Source organism: Rhinolophus ferrumequinum, chromosome 6, assembly GCF_004115265.2.
Source record: "Rhinolophus ferrumequinum isolate MPI-CBG mRhiFer1 chromosome 6, mRhiFer1_v1.p, whole genome shotgun sequence".
NCBI classification, from domain to species: domain Eukaryota; kingdom Metazoa; phylum Chordata; class Mammalia; order Chiroptera; family Rhinolophidae; genus Rhinolophus; species Rhinolophus ferrumequinum.
The window spans coordinates 38,659,203-38,676,358 of NC_046289.1; the positions used below are offsets into that span (position 1 = coordinate 38,659,203).

A 17,156-nucleotide genomic window follows, 5' to 3' on the forward strand; every position below is an offset into this window, starting at 1 on the left:
TGCAAATAAAAACCACAATGAGATATCACCTCACCCCAGTTAGAATGGCTATATCATCAACAAGACAAATAGTAACATGTGTTAGAGAGGCTGTGGAGAAAAAGGAACCCTCATACACTGTTGGTGGGAATGCCGATTGGTGCAGTTGCTGTGGAAGGCAGTGTGGAGGTTCCTCAAAAAATTAAGAATAGAATTATCATATGACCCAGTAATCCTTCTCCTGGGTATCTACCCAAAATATCTAAAAATATTTACCCATAAAGACACGTGTGCTCCAATGTTCATTGCAGCTTTGTTTACGGTGGCCAAGACATGGAAACAACCAAAATGTCCTTCGATAGATGAATGGATAAAGAAGTTGTGGTATATATACACAATGGCATACTATTCGGCGGTAAGAAAAGATGAAATAGTACCATTTGTGACAACATGGAAGGATCTTGAGATTATAACGCTAAGCGAAGTAAGTCAGACAGAAAAAGTAGAGAACCATATGATTTTACTGATGTGTGGTATATAACACTGAAAACAACAAAAGAACAAGACAAACAAATAAAGGAACAAAAACTCATAGACACAGACAATAGTTTAGGGGTTTACCAGAAGGTAAGGGGGGAGGGGAAGAGAGTAAACGGGGTCTAATATATGGTGATAGAAAGAGAACTGACTCTGAGTAGTGAACACACCATGTGAGATATAGATGATGTATTACAGAATTGTACACCTGAAATCTATGTAACTTTACTAACAATTGTAACCCCAATAAACTTTAATTTTAAAAAAAAAAGGTAGTAAATTGTGTATAAGGGCATTCTTACCATGATATGATTTCACCAAAAGTTTATTTTATGTATAAGCTTCTACCTTACTTAGAGGATTGTCATGGCTCAGGTCCTCTTAGATCTCTAAGATGCTTTCACCTTCCTAATAGGGATAAACTATCAGACTAAAGAAATAATTAGCGTATAATGAGAATAATAATTACTGAAAATATAGGGACCAAACATATATAAGATGGAGGTGCAGCAGGGACTCTGATGGAAACAAGATCACTATAAACATGCAAAGAAAAGAATGGATACTGTCTTAAAATTGAGCACTTGTAGATCACTACAATGCTTATTTATTCGGCACTAAAAATATTAATAATAAACATGCTTCCCAACAGATTTTTTCTAAGTAAGAAACATGACAGAATACAGAATGATGAAATTAATCTAATTCAAATATATCTTTTATTTTCTAAATAATATCATATTCTTGCAACCCATATGGGGAAAAAAAGTCATACTCTGAAGGTCCTGTTAAAACATAAAAATATCATACAGGTGTATTTCCCATGTATGCATTTTTTGAAGAAAAATGAGTTAAAACTTTTTCTATGTCACCAAATAATAAAGACCCATTATCCAAATCACTTCAAAGTAATGCTTCCAGAACTTTAAAATTACTTACAATATCATAAATTTCTCGGTCATCCTCATCAGCTAGGGTCAACAGGGCTACCAACGGATAGCGAGATCTGGGCACTATACCAAAGTCTTCGATTTTAGTATCTTTTGGTAACTGGCAATATATTTCTTCTTTGCTGTCCTTTTTAATACTTGTTGAAGATGTAAAGGTAAATTAACACTATAACCAAAAATATAATAATATACCAAAGGTGATCAACAGTACCTTAGCAACAGTTTATTTTATCCATAACAAGTCTAATGTCTACAGTTTTCAGGAACTAATGGATATATCAGATAAAAGGATACAAATATTGTTCTTGATAGAGATATTCGCTATACAGAGCATCTTCCAATGCTTGCGGAGTGCTTATTCGGAAGCAATAAAAGTGCTTCTGCAGAGCCTCGTATAATTTCTGAACACTGCACCCCCAGTAGCATGTAAGGAGGCTATCTTCAAGGCAATCTGTTGTCAAAGTTATGCCAGCTGTAGAAGACAAAGCAAAGACAATTACCTAACGTCATTTCTAATACAATCATACAGAGCAAGTCACAAAAGCTTCCTTTTAGAAGCTGGCCAGGCTGCTGGCAGGTAAAGGAACGCATTAAAGGGTATGTGCCTATAAATGAAGGAACTGGTCTCCAAAACAAGATAGATCAAAACCTCAATGTCTACACAATTTTGAAGTGCTATCAGTAAACTTATTATTTATACATTTATGCTTGGAAATTATCAATTAAATTTTTTTTGGTGACTCCAAGGCTTTCCCCACATAGATTTTAAACACTGAAGTATAGTTCACTATTGTTAACCTACCCCTCTAGTAGTGTCTATATCCCAACTACAAGGAACAGCAGAGCTGTCTCTGAAAGTGGATACACACCACCCACGGGTCCACAAGACGATCACTGGAGTAGGAAAAATATTAAAAAGAAATTGAGCTTTACTAATATTAATATATACATTGACAACATTAATATACATCATTAACATACATTCTTGTCACACAGTTAATGTCCCATGTAATATGCAAAATATCCCGAGGAAAGAGTGGGGATTCCAAAACATGGTGATGTCCTCACTTTCAGCATAGTAAAAGATATTACAATTTGAGAAGACCTGACTAAGTGGACATACAAATTATATTATATAGTTTTACCTACTTACTCAACACTTAATTAGGATTTACTATGTGCCACCTATATGATTTTTTCCCTTGTTTGTAGCCATTGTAGCAATATCAAGTTCAAGGGCAGCAACATCCCGTGTCTCATACAGCTGGCGGTGTAAGCTGCAACATGTAGTGCTCAGCGGCAGTTGTGTACTTACTAAACCAAAAGGGCACGTTTTTGGTCATTGTTCCTGGCTGACCAGACTTGGTCTCTGATTCTGGCTCTCCAAACCTTCTGGAAAGTCTGTAAGCCATCCAATATCCTTTCATTGGAGTCATTTCTGTTGCTTGCTAATAGGAATTCTGACTGACACATTACCTATTTCTTTTAAAGGTGATCAAGAGTATGTGTTGGAAGGAGATACACGAACATAACCAGATGATCTACAGGATACCAAATATTGATTGTTTCCACTTTTTTTCTCAGTATTTAGTAGTAGGTACACAGTCTCAGATTCTGAGTATGTATAATAGCAGTGACAGAGAGCACTTTCTAATCATAGTTCAGCAAAAATTGTAATTGGCAGGAACTTTGCATATACAATTAGAACAGAATTTGATTTCAAATTTTTGTAATTCCAATCATCAGGTATTAATTAAAGAATGAAAATTTCAATTAGCTATTTTTTCAATTAGTTTTTAAATAACTGAAGAAAAACACTCCTTTAATACAAATTTAATATATATATATATATATATATATATATATTTAAAATCACGTGTAATTTTCTCTGTCACTTCAGAACAACACGACGCAAGAAAAAAAGTTGGAAGTAGATAGGAAAGGGAAAAAATTTTAAAGCATACAAAAAAAGTGGAAAAAGGAAAAAGGAACATAGAAATTGAATACTTAATATTACTGTGTTATTGGCAAAAATGAAAAAAAAGTATGTATAAGGCTATTCATTGTAGGACCAATTATATCAAAATGCTGGAATCCATCCCAATATCCATCAATAGGGGATTAAATGCATAAAATATAGAATACTCTCCAATGAAGAAGTATTATTCAGCTCTTAAAAAAGAATTGAGGCATATCAAAATATCTCTATATAGTACTACTGTGGAATGAGCTTTAGAATATACTGTTAAATGGAAAAAGGTGGAGAAAAGTAAACATAGTATGGTACTGTTTATCTCATAGGAGAGGATATACATGTATATGCATTTGTTTATACTAAAAAAGAACAATGGAAGGATAAACCTTAAAATAAAAACTCAACTTACAGAACATATAAAACTACCCATTTATTTGTTAAAAAAATCAGTTTCCAGAGATTCAAAGCTGCATAAAACTTGTTTACAGACTTTGTATACTTGACTAAAATGAGGAGAGTGTCAGAGACTAATGATAATTAAATATTAATCAGACTTTACTATAATGTCTCTGAAATCAGTATTATAAGTAAATGAGAAGAACTACAGAATCTATAAAACACTCCACAGTCTTTCATAAACTTGTCCACTACATAGACTGAGAGAAAAATATATTGATTTACACTAACTGATAATAGTTCAAATACCCCTACGCAAAACTATTCTCCCTTTAGTTTTTATCACTTCTTCCACAAAGATCCTTATATTCAATTCCTATTCTTATATTTTCTTAGTCTTCTAAAATTCAGTGCACACCCAATGTCAGTTTAGATCAATAACATTAACAGAATCAGGATATAGACATAAACCAGACAATTCAGAATCCACATGAAGTGAAGCAGCATGGGTGTGATCTCTTTCCACCTGCCCTTCCTGCCTAGCTGTAACAGCCAAATAAAGGGTAAGAGACAATGTAAGAGACAGTCGTGCAAAAAAATAGGGATGATAGTCAAATGAGCTGAGTCATTAAAAAAGGAGAAACATGCAGGAGGAAAGCCACAAACCTTCTTGCAGAAGAAGACCTGTGAGAGAAGAATTAATATACAAGGAGACCACCCATGAGGATAATAAAACGAGAATACTGGGAAATGAAAATTTTAGGTTGTAAGGATCAGAGGTTCACAAATCCTCCAAAAATGCTATGTGTATCCTTTTGCTGAACCCTTTTGCTTTATGTCTCTCAGGGAGAAAAGCTCAAAATACAAAGAAACTGTTTACAAAACAGGACCGCAGAATTCCTGATCCAAATTAATACTACTTTCAATTTCATTAAGGCCTCTACGCTGGGAAGATGGAAACATCATAAATCCAAATATAGTATCGTTACATAACAACAACAACAACAAACCCTGCCCCCAAAAAACCTAATAAAGAGAACTAAATGAGTAAGATTAAAACTGATTCTCTGGTTTATTTTCAAGTATACTAGGTCTCCAGATGTTCCTCCTTCCTCCTCTGTGTGTCAGGCATCTTATATACAGTGGTAAAAAAAAAGACCTGGACTTTTAAACTATCTACACATCAAATGAAATAACCTTTTAAAATGTCACAATTATTGCTTAGAATATTATTTCAATATCCTGGTTAGGCATCTTTAATGACAACCACTGTTCCACAATTTTAACAAATGAATTTTATTCTGCTGAGTACAATTCCCACCAAAATCCTTCTCCTTATTTCCCCATAGAAGACAGATAATGAATGATATGTATTGCTATTATAAAAATTAAAATATTTCAAAAAACACGCTATTTAAGCCCATACTTTGAAAATTTTTTTCATGTACTTCAATAAAGCTATTATACCTTACTGTTGGTTAGCACCTAGTGTGTTGGGCAGAGCAGTATTCTACTTAGTGGATATCTTTTCATTTGCTTCTAACATTTACAGGGCAGCCTCTATTTGAGACTTTCTGTCTTAAAGGCAGACTGATGGATTTTCTGACACTTTCTAGCTCATAAGTGTCCTGTGTTTATTTGCTCACAATGTATCAGTTATTTTTTCAGTGTTTCCAGGCTTGTGGAGCTGTGCTGCAGGAAGCACCACTTTGTAATGGTAGTTGGTTTTTTTTTACGGGTAGTCCTGCTTAAGAGCCACATGTGACATTATAACAGGTCCCAGTGCATGGCCACAAAGGTCAGAGATCACCAAACCCTCACTATTCTGCACATTTTATTCAGGCATGTTTTCTAAATAAGTTAGTTTTCTCTGTCATATCTTGAAATTTGGTTTTCCCAAGTGAAAAGTGTCAGAATGAACCATTTGTCTACAATTAGAGGGGGAAAAAAATAGTCCTTAGTTCCCTTCAATTCATAAGGGTTATACTATATCTATAAATCTATCGATAGATATATCATTTACAGCTAAGGAAGAAGAATAAGACATTTTATACCTTTTCATTGTAAATCAAGGTTTACTTAAGGTTGATAATGCCTATCGACTAAGTACACTAATTTCTGACAAGCAGTTCTGAAAATTACAGGCAGGAAGATGACTAGACAAGAATGTTCATAGAAGACAAGGGAGCAGGGTGTCAGCAAGGAAGGACTAGCTAACGCTGGTAAACATTGCAGAGAGAGCCCTAACTCAGGCCTGAAAAGTATCCACCGGATTTTAAGACTGCTGGGGGTCGGAGGCGGGGGCAGAAGTGGAAATTATTGACCTTGGAGAAAGCCATTTCAATAAAGGGGTACAGGTGAAAATCAGATTACATTGCTGTAAGGAGTAAAAGAGAAGCAGGCTACGAGGAGAAGGCAAATGCAAACTGCTTTTAAGAAGCCTGGCTTGAAGGGGAGAAGAAAAATAGGACAATAGCTAGAATAAGATGAAACGGTGAGAAAGTTTGGGGTTGTTTGTTTTTTAGATACTGGAAATGTGGGCAAGTGTAAAAGATGATAGGGTCTCAGCCCAGAAATCTTTGTAGAGCTACAAAACTGTATCTAGAACTGCCTAGTCCGTATCTCTACCTTACTGTCACAAAGGCATTTCATAGTCCAGAAGTTCACAATTGAATTCATTACCTTTCTTCCAAAACCTATTGTTCCTCCCTTATTCTACATCTCAGTAAAAGGACCTCTCGATGGAGGATCCAAACAAAGAATCTGAGTCTCTCTCACTCCTCTCTTATCTGTCCCCAGCACCTTCCCTTCTCTTTCATTCCACTGGTTCCTAAATAGTCTTGCAGGCAATATTTTCCCCCAAGTTAAGGATATAAACAAACAACTATCATCTACGATTACCATCTACCAAAATAACATTTTATACCAAAATAATTTATACCAAAATATTATAATTTCAGATTAAAAGACAGCTGTTCTTCAGAAGGTTAGCAACTTGATGTTAACTGTGCTTATACTACACCATTCTTACATTTCTCACTGCACTGAAGACCAGTGAAATGGTACAGTGTCCTAACAGACTTATGAACACGTGTGATACTTTATTTTTCTCAGACAAATGCCTCAGTTTACTAGTTGATAAATTCCTTTAGAGCAAGGTTTGTGAATTATTAGTCTTTGTATCTGTAGTATGTAATACAGCTCCTGGAACAAAACAGGTGCTCAATACATGTTTGTCAAGTCTAATGAAGAGAAAGCAATAAAGAAACAAAATTAAAGGGCTAAAAAAGGGGCATGGAAAGAGGGAAAAATCTTTGGAAAATGGCTACCAACTTGTAATTGAAGCTGAAGATGGATTAGTGATCTCTAAGCCAAAAGGATTCTTGACTTGTCTCATTTGCTTTTTGAAAACTCTTGTATGGAACTGGGTCTCTTCTGAATTTCTCAGAATTACTGGAACATCCCAACCAAACCTGAAGAAAGGTAAAAATAATACATAATTTTAACAAATGAAACTTTATGTTATACGTAGAGTATGTTATGCTTTATTCGATATTCTTTTTGACATAAGTATCAGAAAAAGAGATAAAGTTCCTCAGTTTACATTCTATTGTAGAATTAATCTAGAATTAAGAGAGAGTAGAGGTTTCATAGAATTGCAATATATTGTTCAGCTGGCTGAATCGATATACTCTTGAAAACAAAGAGCTCTATTGTTAATACTATTGTTAACAAAGGAGTATAGTGATTATAAATTGTACCTAATGTAACAGCAAAAACATGATATTAATAGAATTATTAAATTTTTAATGATATGGAAAACAAATACATATTTCATATACAGACTATTTGATATTATTTATAACACTTTTAAACACCAAATCACTAGACTAGACAAGAATGTTCATAGAAGAGAAGGGAGCAGGGTATCAGGAACGAAGGACTAGCCAACGCTGGTAAACACTGCAGAGAGCCTTTCATTCATATAACATATTATCTCCTTTTAAATTTCATGTAAAAGTGTGATGATGCATACTGAACAGACTTAGACGGAAAATGAAAGGGATGAAGTTCAATTCTTTTTAAATTAGAAAGCGGCTAAATTTACTCAATTTAAATAAAATAACTTTAAATGAAAACACATTAGTTATACCAGTGGACTTAGGTTAAGCTGGCAGTTAGGTTCATACTTTGATGTACTCTCTTCTCTTCAAACACTTAGTAGTGATAGATAAAAAATAAAAAGAGAAATCAAAAAAGACCCTGCTGAAATGAGTACACAAACTGTGGTGTGTTAAAACAAAGGAATAGAAGTACTCAGCAATGAAAAGGAATAAATTGTTTCTACGACCACACAGATAAATCTCAAAAATAACATGCTGTGCAAAACAAGCCTAACATGAAAGAGTACATGCTATATGATTCCGTAACATGAAATTCTAGAGCAGGCAAAAGTAATCTATGGTACAAATAAAAAAACAGAACGAGGTTGCTTCTGGGGGTGTAGGAGGATGGACTGACTGGAAAGGGCATAGGAAACTTTCTCTGGTAATAGACTGTATCTTGATATAGGTTTGAGTTGTATACATGATGCGTTTGATAACGCTTAAGATCTGTACATTGCATTGCATGTAAATATTACTTCAAAAGAAAAAAGAATTATAAACAAAAACAAATACTGTACTCTAGCTAATAATATGCAATGCTTTAGTACTTCTGGGTGAAGAATACAAGTTACTTTGAAGTGATCAAGAAATAAGATGGACTGAAGGGTGGAGAGAGGGATGGATGGATCAGGATAGATATGTAATAAAGACATTATAGCAAAATGTTCATTTAGAAACTAAATGATGAGCATACGTGTGTCTTCTGTGTAATTCTTTCAAGTTTTCTGTAAGTTTGAAAATTTTAATAATAAAATGCTGGAAAAAGAGACATAGCTGGGTTCAAAGACAAAACTTTATGGATCTCAAAAAGGAAAAACTACAAAGTAGTGAGTAAGGTTGATGCCATGGTTTGATGGGTTCTGAGTCTGGCAGCAGGCAGTGGCAACTAAGCCTTCACAGAGTAAGAGGGACTTATAGGTTGTTACTCAAGACAAGGGCCAGAGCCAGGTTCACAACTGGAATCTAGGAGTTGGGTTAGGCCAATATCACTATGGGACAGAACTGTCATTATAAGACATGGTCCTTTATGGCGGGTCGGGGGGTGTTCTACAAATCTGGGCAGAGGCAATTGTAAAATGGTTAAACAGAAAGGATGAGGACAAAGTGGGGGTCGGGGGAGCCTCCACTAAAATTTAGGTTGCAAACTAAAATTTCAAAGCACATGAATAAATTTATGCCAAGAGAATGCCAATAAAATTAACAAATGGAATAAAATTTCACTCTAGATGAATTTAATTTTATAGAACAGTTGGATAAGGCTGTTCTTGTCCTGCCTAAAAAAGCTGAAAAGGAAGCCTCTAGCAGATCAAGTGTTAAGTGTTTCCAAGTAAGTTAACTGCATCCCAAAACAAAGCTCAAGAATATTTACATGACTATAAAAACATCCAGCACCAGATAAGGTAAAATTCACAATGTTTAGGGTTCAATTAAAAAAAAAAAAAAAAAACAACAACAACAACAAAAAAACAGGCATGCAAAGAATCAGGGAAATATGACCCACAAAGAGGAGAGAAACTAATCAATGGAAATAGACCCCAGAAATGATATAGGTACTAGAATTAGTAGATAAGGACATCAAAACAATTGTTATAACTATACTTTTTCAAGAAGGTAAGTAAAGATTGAGCATATTATACAGAGACATGGAAGATATAAAAAAAGACTCAAATCCATTTCTGTAGATAAAAAATACAATGTTTGAGATGAAAAATACAATGACTAGGATTAACAGCAAATCAGACATTACAGAACAAAAGATTAGTAAATTTGAAGACCTAGCAACAGAAAATATCCAATATGAAACACAGACAGGAAAAAAGGCTGAACAAAACAAAACAAAACACCAGTGAGCTGAGGGACAACTCCAAGCAGTCTAATGTATAACAGAAGACTGCAGAGGAGGGGCAGACAATACAAGAAAACTACAGACAAATATCACTCAGGAACACAGATGCAAAAATTCTTAACAAAGTTTAGGAAATTAAATCCAACAATATATAGAGATTCATACATCATGACCTAGTGAGGTCGAACTCAGGAATGCAAGGTTGGCTTAACATAACATTAAAATTTTAATATAATTCACCATATTAACAGACTTAAAAAAAAAACATACGATCATCTCAATACATGCAGTAAAAGCACTAGCTACAATCCAATGTCTATTCCGGATAAAAACCATCAGAACACTAGGAATGTAAAGGAACTTACTCAACCTAATAAAGGACAGAAAAAGAAAAATGTACAGCTAACATCATACTTGAAAAACTGCTTTACTCCTAAAGCAGGAACAAACCACGTAATAGCTACGTGTCCTTAAGCAATGACTCAACCTCTGTAACTATTCCCCCACCTGCAAATGTTAGTAAGAGGGCGTGGCACTATGTAAGGACAAGCCATGATAGTGATGATGATGAAGTAGACAGGAGTTCGCAGAAGGGCTAGAGTAAAAACAAATCCAGTAGCTTCCCCTCTTCCAGCCTCAGATTCAATTACCCCACAGGTTCTGTCTCCATAGCTCAGCCCTGCCCCAGTGCCTTTTAGAGGTTCAGTCGGGTAGGTGGAGTGGTAGGACACCAGATAGCACCTTCCTATGACAACCGTAAGATAACACCTGCCCCTTCTTTCCTTCATTCCTTGGAGTGAAAAAAGCACAAGAAGAAAACCACTCTATACATACTCATTATATTCCCTGGCCCTTTCCTCATCATTCCCCTCCCCATTCTCCCCACCGTTTTTTTTTTTTCTTTACCTCCACTACCTGGCTCCTTACAGCCACACTACTAGCAGTAAAAGCTAGCATTCAGATCTCATAGTGTTCGCGTCTACTGTAAGTTCAAGCACTGTATTTCAGGTACTTTACCATGCTGTACCTAGAAATTTCAATTAAAGAATCTTTAGAGATGTAAAGAGCCAGAAACTGCAAAAGGCAGGGCTTTGGGGAAATAACTGGAAGCTGCACACGGTGAGCATGAAAATTCCTTTATAGTGTGCTTTATATTCTCCATGGTATATCATGGTTTTAATATAAAAAAATAGTTCTCCAAATCTATACATAAAAATCAATGTTGCAGGAAGTTATACCATATCTGGTCTCTGGCTTTGTATACATCTCGAAATGAAACAAGTAATTTCAGATGGAAAATGTTGCTTCACTTTAAGCACAGGTATCCAAGGCTGCTTGGCTCAGCATCACAAGAGTGGACAAAACACAGTTATTATTAAAAGAAATACACCGCTCCAGATCTTTTTATTTCTCTGCTTCATCCTTAATCATGGGTCTACATTTTCTACTATCTTAAGGTCCTTGATTTGACATATATACATCTTTTCAAATTGGTATTATGAATCATGCTGGATCTTGGGCTTTTTATCTGTGAAGGTAACCTTTTTAAAAAAATACAACCTTTTTACTATGAAGGATAAAATACATATAGAAAAGTACACAAAGGATAGTGATTACAAAGTAATTGTTATTCAGGTTAAGAACCAGAAAATGTCCTCAGAAACTCTCCTTGTGTCACCTCCCATGCAATACCCCTTTCTTCTCCACTACCTTGACTTCAATTACCATAATTTACTATGCTGTTTTTGAATTTTTATATAAATGGAAGTATGCTGTAGATACTTTTACTTCCTACTTTACAACATGCTTAAAGATTCGTCCATGTAGCTATATTCAGTGCATTTTTTGTACCTGTATTCTATTGCATAAATATGCCATAATTTGCTTACTCATTCTACTCTTCACGGACATTTAAGTTGTCTTCACATTTTGGCCACTATGAACACTGCATACGTGAACATTTTCATACAAGGCTCTCAGTGCACAGACATGGATTTGTTAGGTATACACTGGGAATGGAATATCTCAGCCCTAAGTCTGTGCTTCTTCAACTTGAGTGGATAATGCGAACAACTGTTCTATGTGGTAGTATCAATTTACACTCCCATCAGCAATGAATGAATTCTCCCCTTGTTCCGTATCCTTGCCAAAACATTATTGGTCATCCTGTTAGGTGTGGTGGCACTGCATTACGGTTTTAATTTCTATTTCCCTGCTGACTAATAAGGTTGAGCACATTTTCTTATGTTTATTGCTACTGAATATCTTCTTTTGTGAATGCCCTTGTCAAGGCCTTTCCTTGTTTTTCTACAGGTCTTTTTCTTATTCATAGAAATTCTTTATATGCTCTGAATATGAGCCCTTTGTTGGATTTATCTTGAGCCCTTCTACATCTTGCCTTTTCAAGTTCATAATGGTATCTTTTGATGAACAAAGCTCTTAATTTTAACACAAAGTTATTAACCTCTTCTTTTAAGGTTAATGCTTTTTGCTCCTTGGCTTTTTATTACGGCCTTATCTGAATTATGTTCCAACACTGCTCCATTCTGAATTATAATCTCAGACATTCTGTATTCCCATCCTCTCAGAGGAGTGAGCCAAGCATGGCCAGGGCAGTCAGCCCTTGTCAAAGTCCACATTTGACCTTGCCAGCCCTGTCCCCCTGACATCCTCATGTCTTGGAGGGGAAAAGAGGGGCAGAGGGCAGAATTCACTGTGTAATAGAGTGGCATCGTAGTCTGATCACACCTCTTGTCCTAAACATTATGCTTAATGGACTCTAAGATCACGCACATTGTTTTTTGGGCAGCTGACACATTGATGACTCATGTTGAGCTTTCAGCTTAGTATAATCCTAAACCTTTTCACATTCCAGCATGAACTTGCTTATTTTGCACAAAAATCCACAACTTTCACAGACTGATGCGGGCCAATATTTCTATCTTTAATGTATTACTCAAAAGCAAATGTGCAGAATTGCTTTGGAATGAGGTCAAAATTTGGAGACTGGTTAAATAGCAATCCATAATAGGTGCTAGGAAATGATTCTGTAAAATACTGGTAAATAGACCCAGTGACATATTTCTGGCCACCATCCTTACATCTGGCCTTTTCCACATTTTTAAAAACATTTTTATAAAAAATATAGCTAACACACAATATTATATTAGTTTCAGGGATACACCATAGTTATTCAACATTTATACACCTAAAGAAGTGATCGCCATAAGTCCAGCAACCATCTGACACCATACTATGCTATCACAATATTATCGACTATATTCCCTTTGCTGCATATTATATCCCCATGACTTATTCCCCTTCACCTTTCCCCACCTTTTTCAATCTTTCAATTACAGCTGACATTCAATATTATTTTATATTAATTTCAGGTATACAGCATAGTGGTTAGACATTTATATAACTTAAGAAGTGATCCCCCTGACTAGTCTACTACCCACTCAGCACTATACGTAATTACCATATTATTTACTACTCATATATTCCCTATGCTTTACTTTACATCCCCACGACTACTTTTGTAACTACCAATTTGTACTTCTTAATCCCTTCACCTTTTTCACCATGCCCCCCAACTTGCCTCTCATCTATCACCCTGATAAATCTAGCACTCATCCAACACCACAGTCATTACACATTATTGACTGTATTCCTTATGCTATACCTCACATCCCCATGACTACTCTGCAACAACCAATTTATACTTCTTAGTCCCCAACCCCCAAACCCCCCCACCCAGAAACCATCAAAATGTTCTCTGCGTCTATGAGTTTGCTTCCATCCTGTTTATTTTGTTCTTTAGATTGCACACGTAAGCAAAACCACATTGCATCTGTCTTTCTCTGTCTGACATACTCCATGCAGCACAATACCCTCCAGATCTATCCATATTGCCACAGATGGCAAGAACCCATTCCCTGCCAGGGCTGAGCAATATTCCATTGTATAGATGTACCAACTCCTCTTTATCCATTCATCCATTGACAAACACCCAGGTTGCCTCCACCTCTTGGCCATTGTAAACAATGCTGCAATGAACATACAGATACACATGTCCGCTCAAAGTAGTGTTCTGGGTTTCTTCGGATGAAACCCAGGATTGGGTTTACAGGGTCTTTCTGTGTCTCTTGTTATAGCTTTTATTTTAAAGTCTATTTTGTCTGGTATAAGTATTGCTACTCCAGCTTTTTTTGTTTGTTTGTTTGTTTCCATGTTCATCAAATAACTTTTTCCAGGGTGGCTGGTTAGCTCAGTTGGTTAGAGCATGGTGCTAATAACACCAAGGTTACCAGTTCGATCCCAACATGGGAGCTGCACCCTCCTTAAAAATAACGAAAAACTTTTTCCATCCTTTACTTTCAGTCTCTGTGTGTCTTCTAATCTGAAGTAGGTTTCTTGGAAGTCCCTCTAACACTCCTTGTAATACTGTTTTGGTGGTGATGAACTCCTTTAGCTTTTTCTTGTCTGAGAAGCTTTTTATTTGTCCTTCAATTTTAAAAGATAGCCTTGTTGGGTGGAGTAATCTTGGTTGTAGGTTCTTACTTTTCATCACTTTGTATATTTCATGACAATCTCTTCTGGCCTGCAAAGTTTCTGTTGAGAAATCTTACAGGGGCTCCCTTATAAGTTACTAGTTGCCTTCGTCTTGTTGCTTTTAGGATTCTCTCTTTGAATTTAACCTTTGCCATTTTAATTATAATGTGTCTTGGTGTGACCTGTTTGAGTTCATCTTGTTTGGGACTTTCTGCACTTCCTGGACTTGTATGTCTACTTCCTTCACGAGGTTAGGAAAGTTTTCAGTGATTATTTCTTCAATAGGTTCTCAATCCCTTGCCATTTCAATTATTGTATTCTTCACTTCTGACTGTTTCTTTTTAATGGTTTCTATGTCCTTTTTTACACTTGCTCTGTCTTTGTTGAAGTTCTCACTAAAGTCATTGAGCATCCTTATAACTATTGTTTTGAACTCTGTACCTGGTAGATTGTTTGCCTCCATTCTGTTTAGTTCTTTTTCTGGAGTTTTCTCCTGTTCTTTCATTTGGGATATATTTCTTTGTTTCCTCATTTTGCCTGCCTCTCTGTGTTTGTTTCTATGTATTAGGTAGATCCGGTACACCTCCCATTCTTGGTCGGGTGACCTTATGTAGTACATGTCCTGTGCGGCCCAGTGGCACAGTATCCCTGGTAACCTGGGCCAGGTGCTCCAGGAGTGTCCCTTATGTGGGTTGTGTGTGCCCTCCTATTATAGTTGAGACTTAATAGCTATTGGCACGTTACTGGGTGGGACTGGCCCTCAGGCTGACTGGCTGTGGGCTCTGGCCACATCAGTAGGTTACGGGCTGCTACCCGGGGGGCTTACCTCACTGAGCTGGATTCGCCCCATCAGGCTCTGGTGTCTGTTGAGGCTGCCCTTTGTGAGTGCCGCTTGTGTGGCTAATTGGGCGGTGCTCTGCTATGGTCCGAAGCTGACTTCCATGTATGTTGGTTCTGGGGCTTCTTGGGAGGGTCTTCAGTGCAGACCCAGGCCACCCATTGCCTGGGACCAGCAAGGGACAACCTGGTAGGAGCTATAAAGTGAACCATGGTTGGTCGCTGCCTCTGCTGAACCTGGAAGTGTGTTGGAGAGACCACACTGCAAACCAAGGATGGCTGCCACCATAACAGTGTCTATAGTAGCTCTGAAAAAGCCAGGACACCCCGAGGTCTGCTGCCACCTGCTGGCTCCCTTAAGGTTCAGCTGCTGATAAAGCCTCATGCAGTATACGAGCTGGGTGAGGCAGGGTCACAGGGAATCACAAGGGTGGGACGAGCTGTGTTCACCAGGTTAATGTAGATTCTGGTTTGGTGCCAGTGCTGAGCCTGGAGCTCCTCAGCAAAAGTCTCAGAGAACACCGAGATGAGTCACCTCCCACCTGGGGCCCAAAGACCCCCGATAGTTGTCCAAGAAAGAGTGCAATGCGGGCAGGTATGGCTGCTCACCAAGAAAGTGCCTCCAATGTTGGATGAGTTGGGTAGGGTGGGATCCCAGGGAGTTACCAAGGTAGAGCGAGTGGAGCTCACCAGACCAATTCAGGTTCAGATTTGGCCATGAGTGTGGAGGGAGGGCTCAACACTGCCTGCCTGCTGGCTGAATGGGAGAACCCCACACAGGGAAAATGACAACTGTTCCTCCAGTCATTGCTCCAAAGCCACACAATTCAGTCTCTCCCTGTATGTCTCCGATGCCCCGAGTCACTGTCCTTCCACCAGAGCCCAGCGTGAGTGTCGGTGGGTGAATGAGTCTGTGTGTGGGCTCCTTAACAGGATGTCTGGGTTTCCCACAGCTTTCTGTCCCACTGTTTTTCACAGGTAGATGTTGGTTGTGGGGGCTCCTTTCCCTGAGCCAGTACTCTGGGCTGGGGAGCCCAGTGGGGGGGCGGGGTCCCTTGCTCCTCTGGTGGATATCTCCGAGGCTGAGATAACCCTCCCAATTCTCAACTGCCACGTGGAGGTTTGACACTGGTGTGTTCTGCATCTCCACCCCTCCTACCAGTCTTCACATGGCTTCTTTTTTATATCCTTAGTATAAAACTTCTGTTCAGTTAGACTTCAGATAGCTCTCCAGGTTGCTTGTTCTATAATTTAGCTGCATTTTTAGTGTGTTCATGGGAGGAGGCAAGTACAGCGTTTATCTACTCCGCCATCTTGGATCTCTCCTAGCCTTTTCAATTTTAATCAAAAATTTGAATAAAGATATTGATGCCCTGTGTATCAGATCATGGCCGATATGACATTAGAAAGAATGGTAAAATAGAAAGTAAACCAATTTTTGTTTTCAATCAAATTCCATCTTTATCTTTTTCCACTCAGTCATTTTGGAAACCATTAGTAATGGAATACCAACTAAATAAATATTTCTTAAAATTCATTACTTTCTCTTTTATATAAACTTAGTCCTCCTTTTTTTCCATAAAGAGAATTTCCCATTCTCTTTTCTTTACTGTTATAATTTTATACTTAATCCTCCTGGATTTTTCTATACTTCTGTTTTTTTCCCATTTATAAACTGCTTTTTACATTTGTTCATAATGCTTAAATTTCCAGCACAGCAATAACCTGTGGACTTCCAATTCTGCCCACATTTTTTCATATTGCCTATACAATATGTTACCTTGCACACACCTCCTAAGCATCTTGTCAGTAGCAAAAACAGTAGGACTGACCTCCTTTCCTTGTCCCTGGAGTATTATGGAGTCCCTCATGAATAAAGGTTACTTTAAGGCTAATGTTTCAAGCTCAGCCATAAA

At 37.2% G+C, this 17,156-nt stretch overlaps 1 protein-coding gene across 2 annotated transcripts in view; it reads right to left on the bottom strand.

Moving 5' to 3' along the window:
* CGRRF1 (cell growth regulator with ring finger domain 1) overlaps positions 1-17,156 on the bottom strand; it is a 32,182-nt gene that overhangs the window by 8,800 nt on the left and 6,226 nt on the right. For both annotated transcript variants that reach the window (XM_033109584.1, XM_033109583.1), the window contains exons 2-4: positions 7,171-7,310; positions 1,761-1,938; positions 1,456-1,603 (exon numbers count right to left, since the gene is read on the bottom strand). In XM_033109584.1, the coding sequence (XP_032965475.1) occupies positions 1,456-1,603; positions 1,761-1,938; positions 7,171-7,310 (466 nt within the window). The remainder of the gene's footprint in view (positions 1-1,455; positions 1,604-1,760; positions 1,939-7,170; positions 7,311-17,156) is intronic.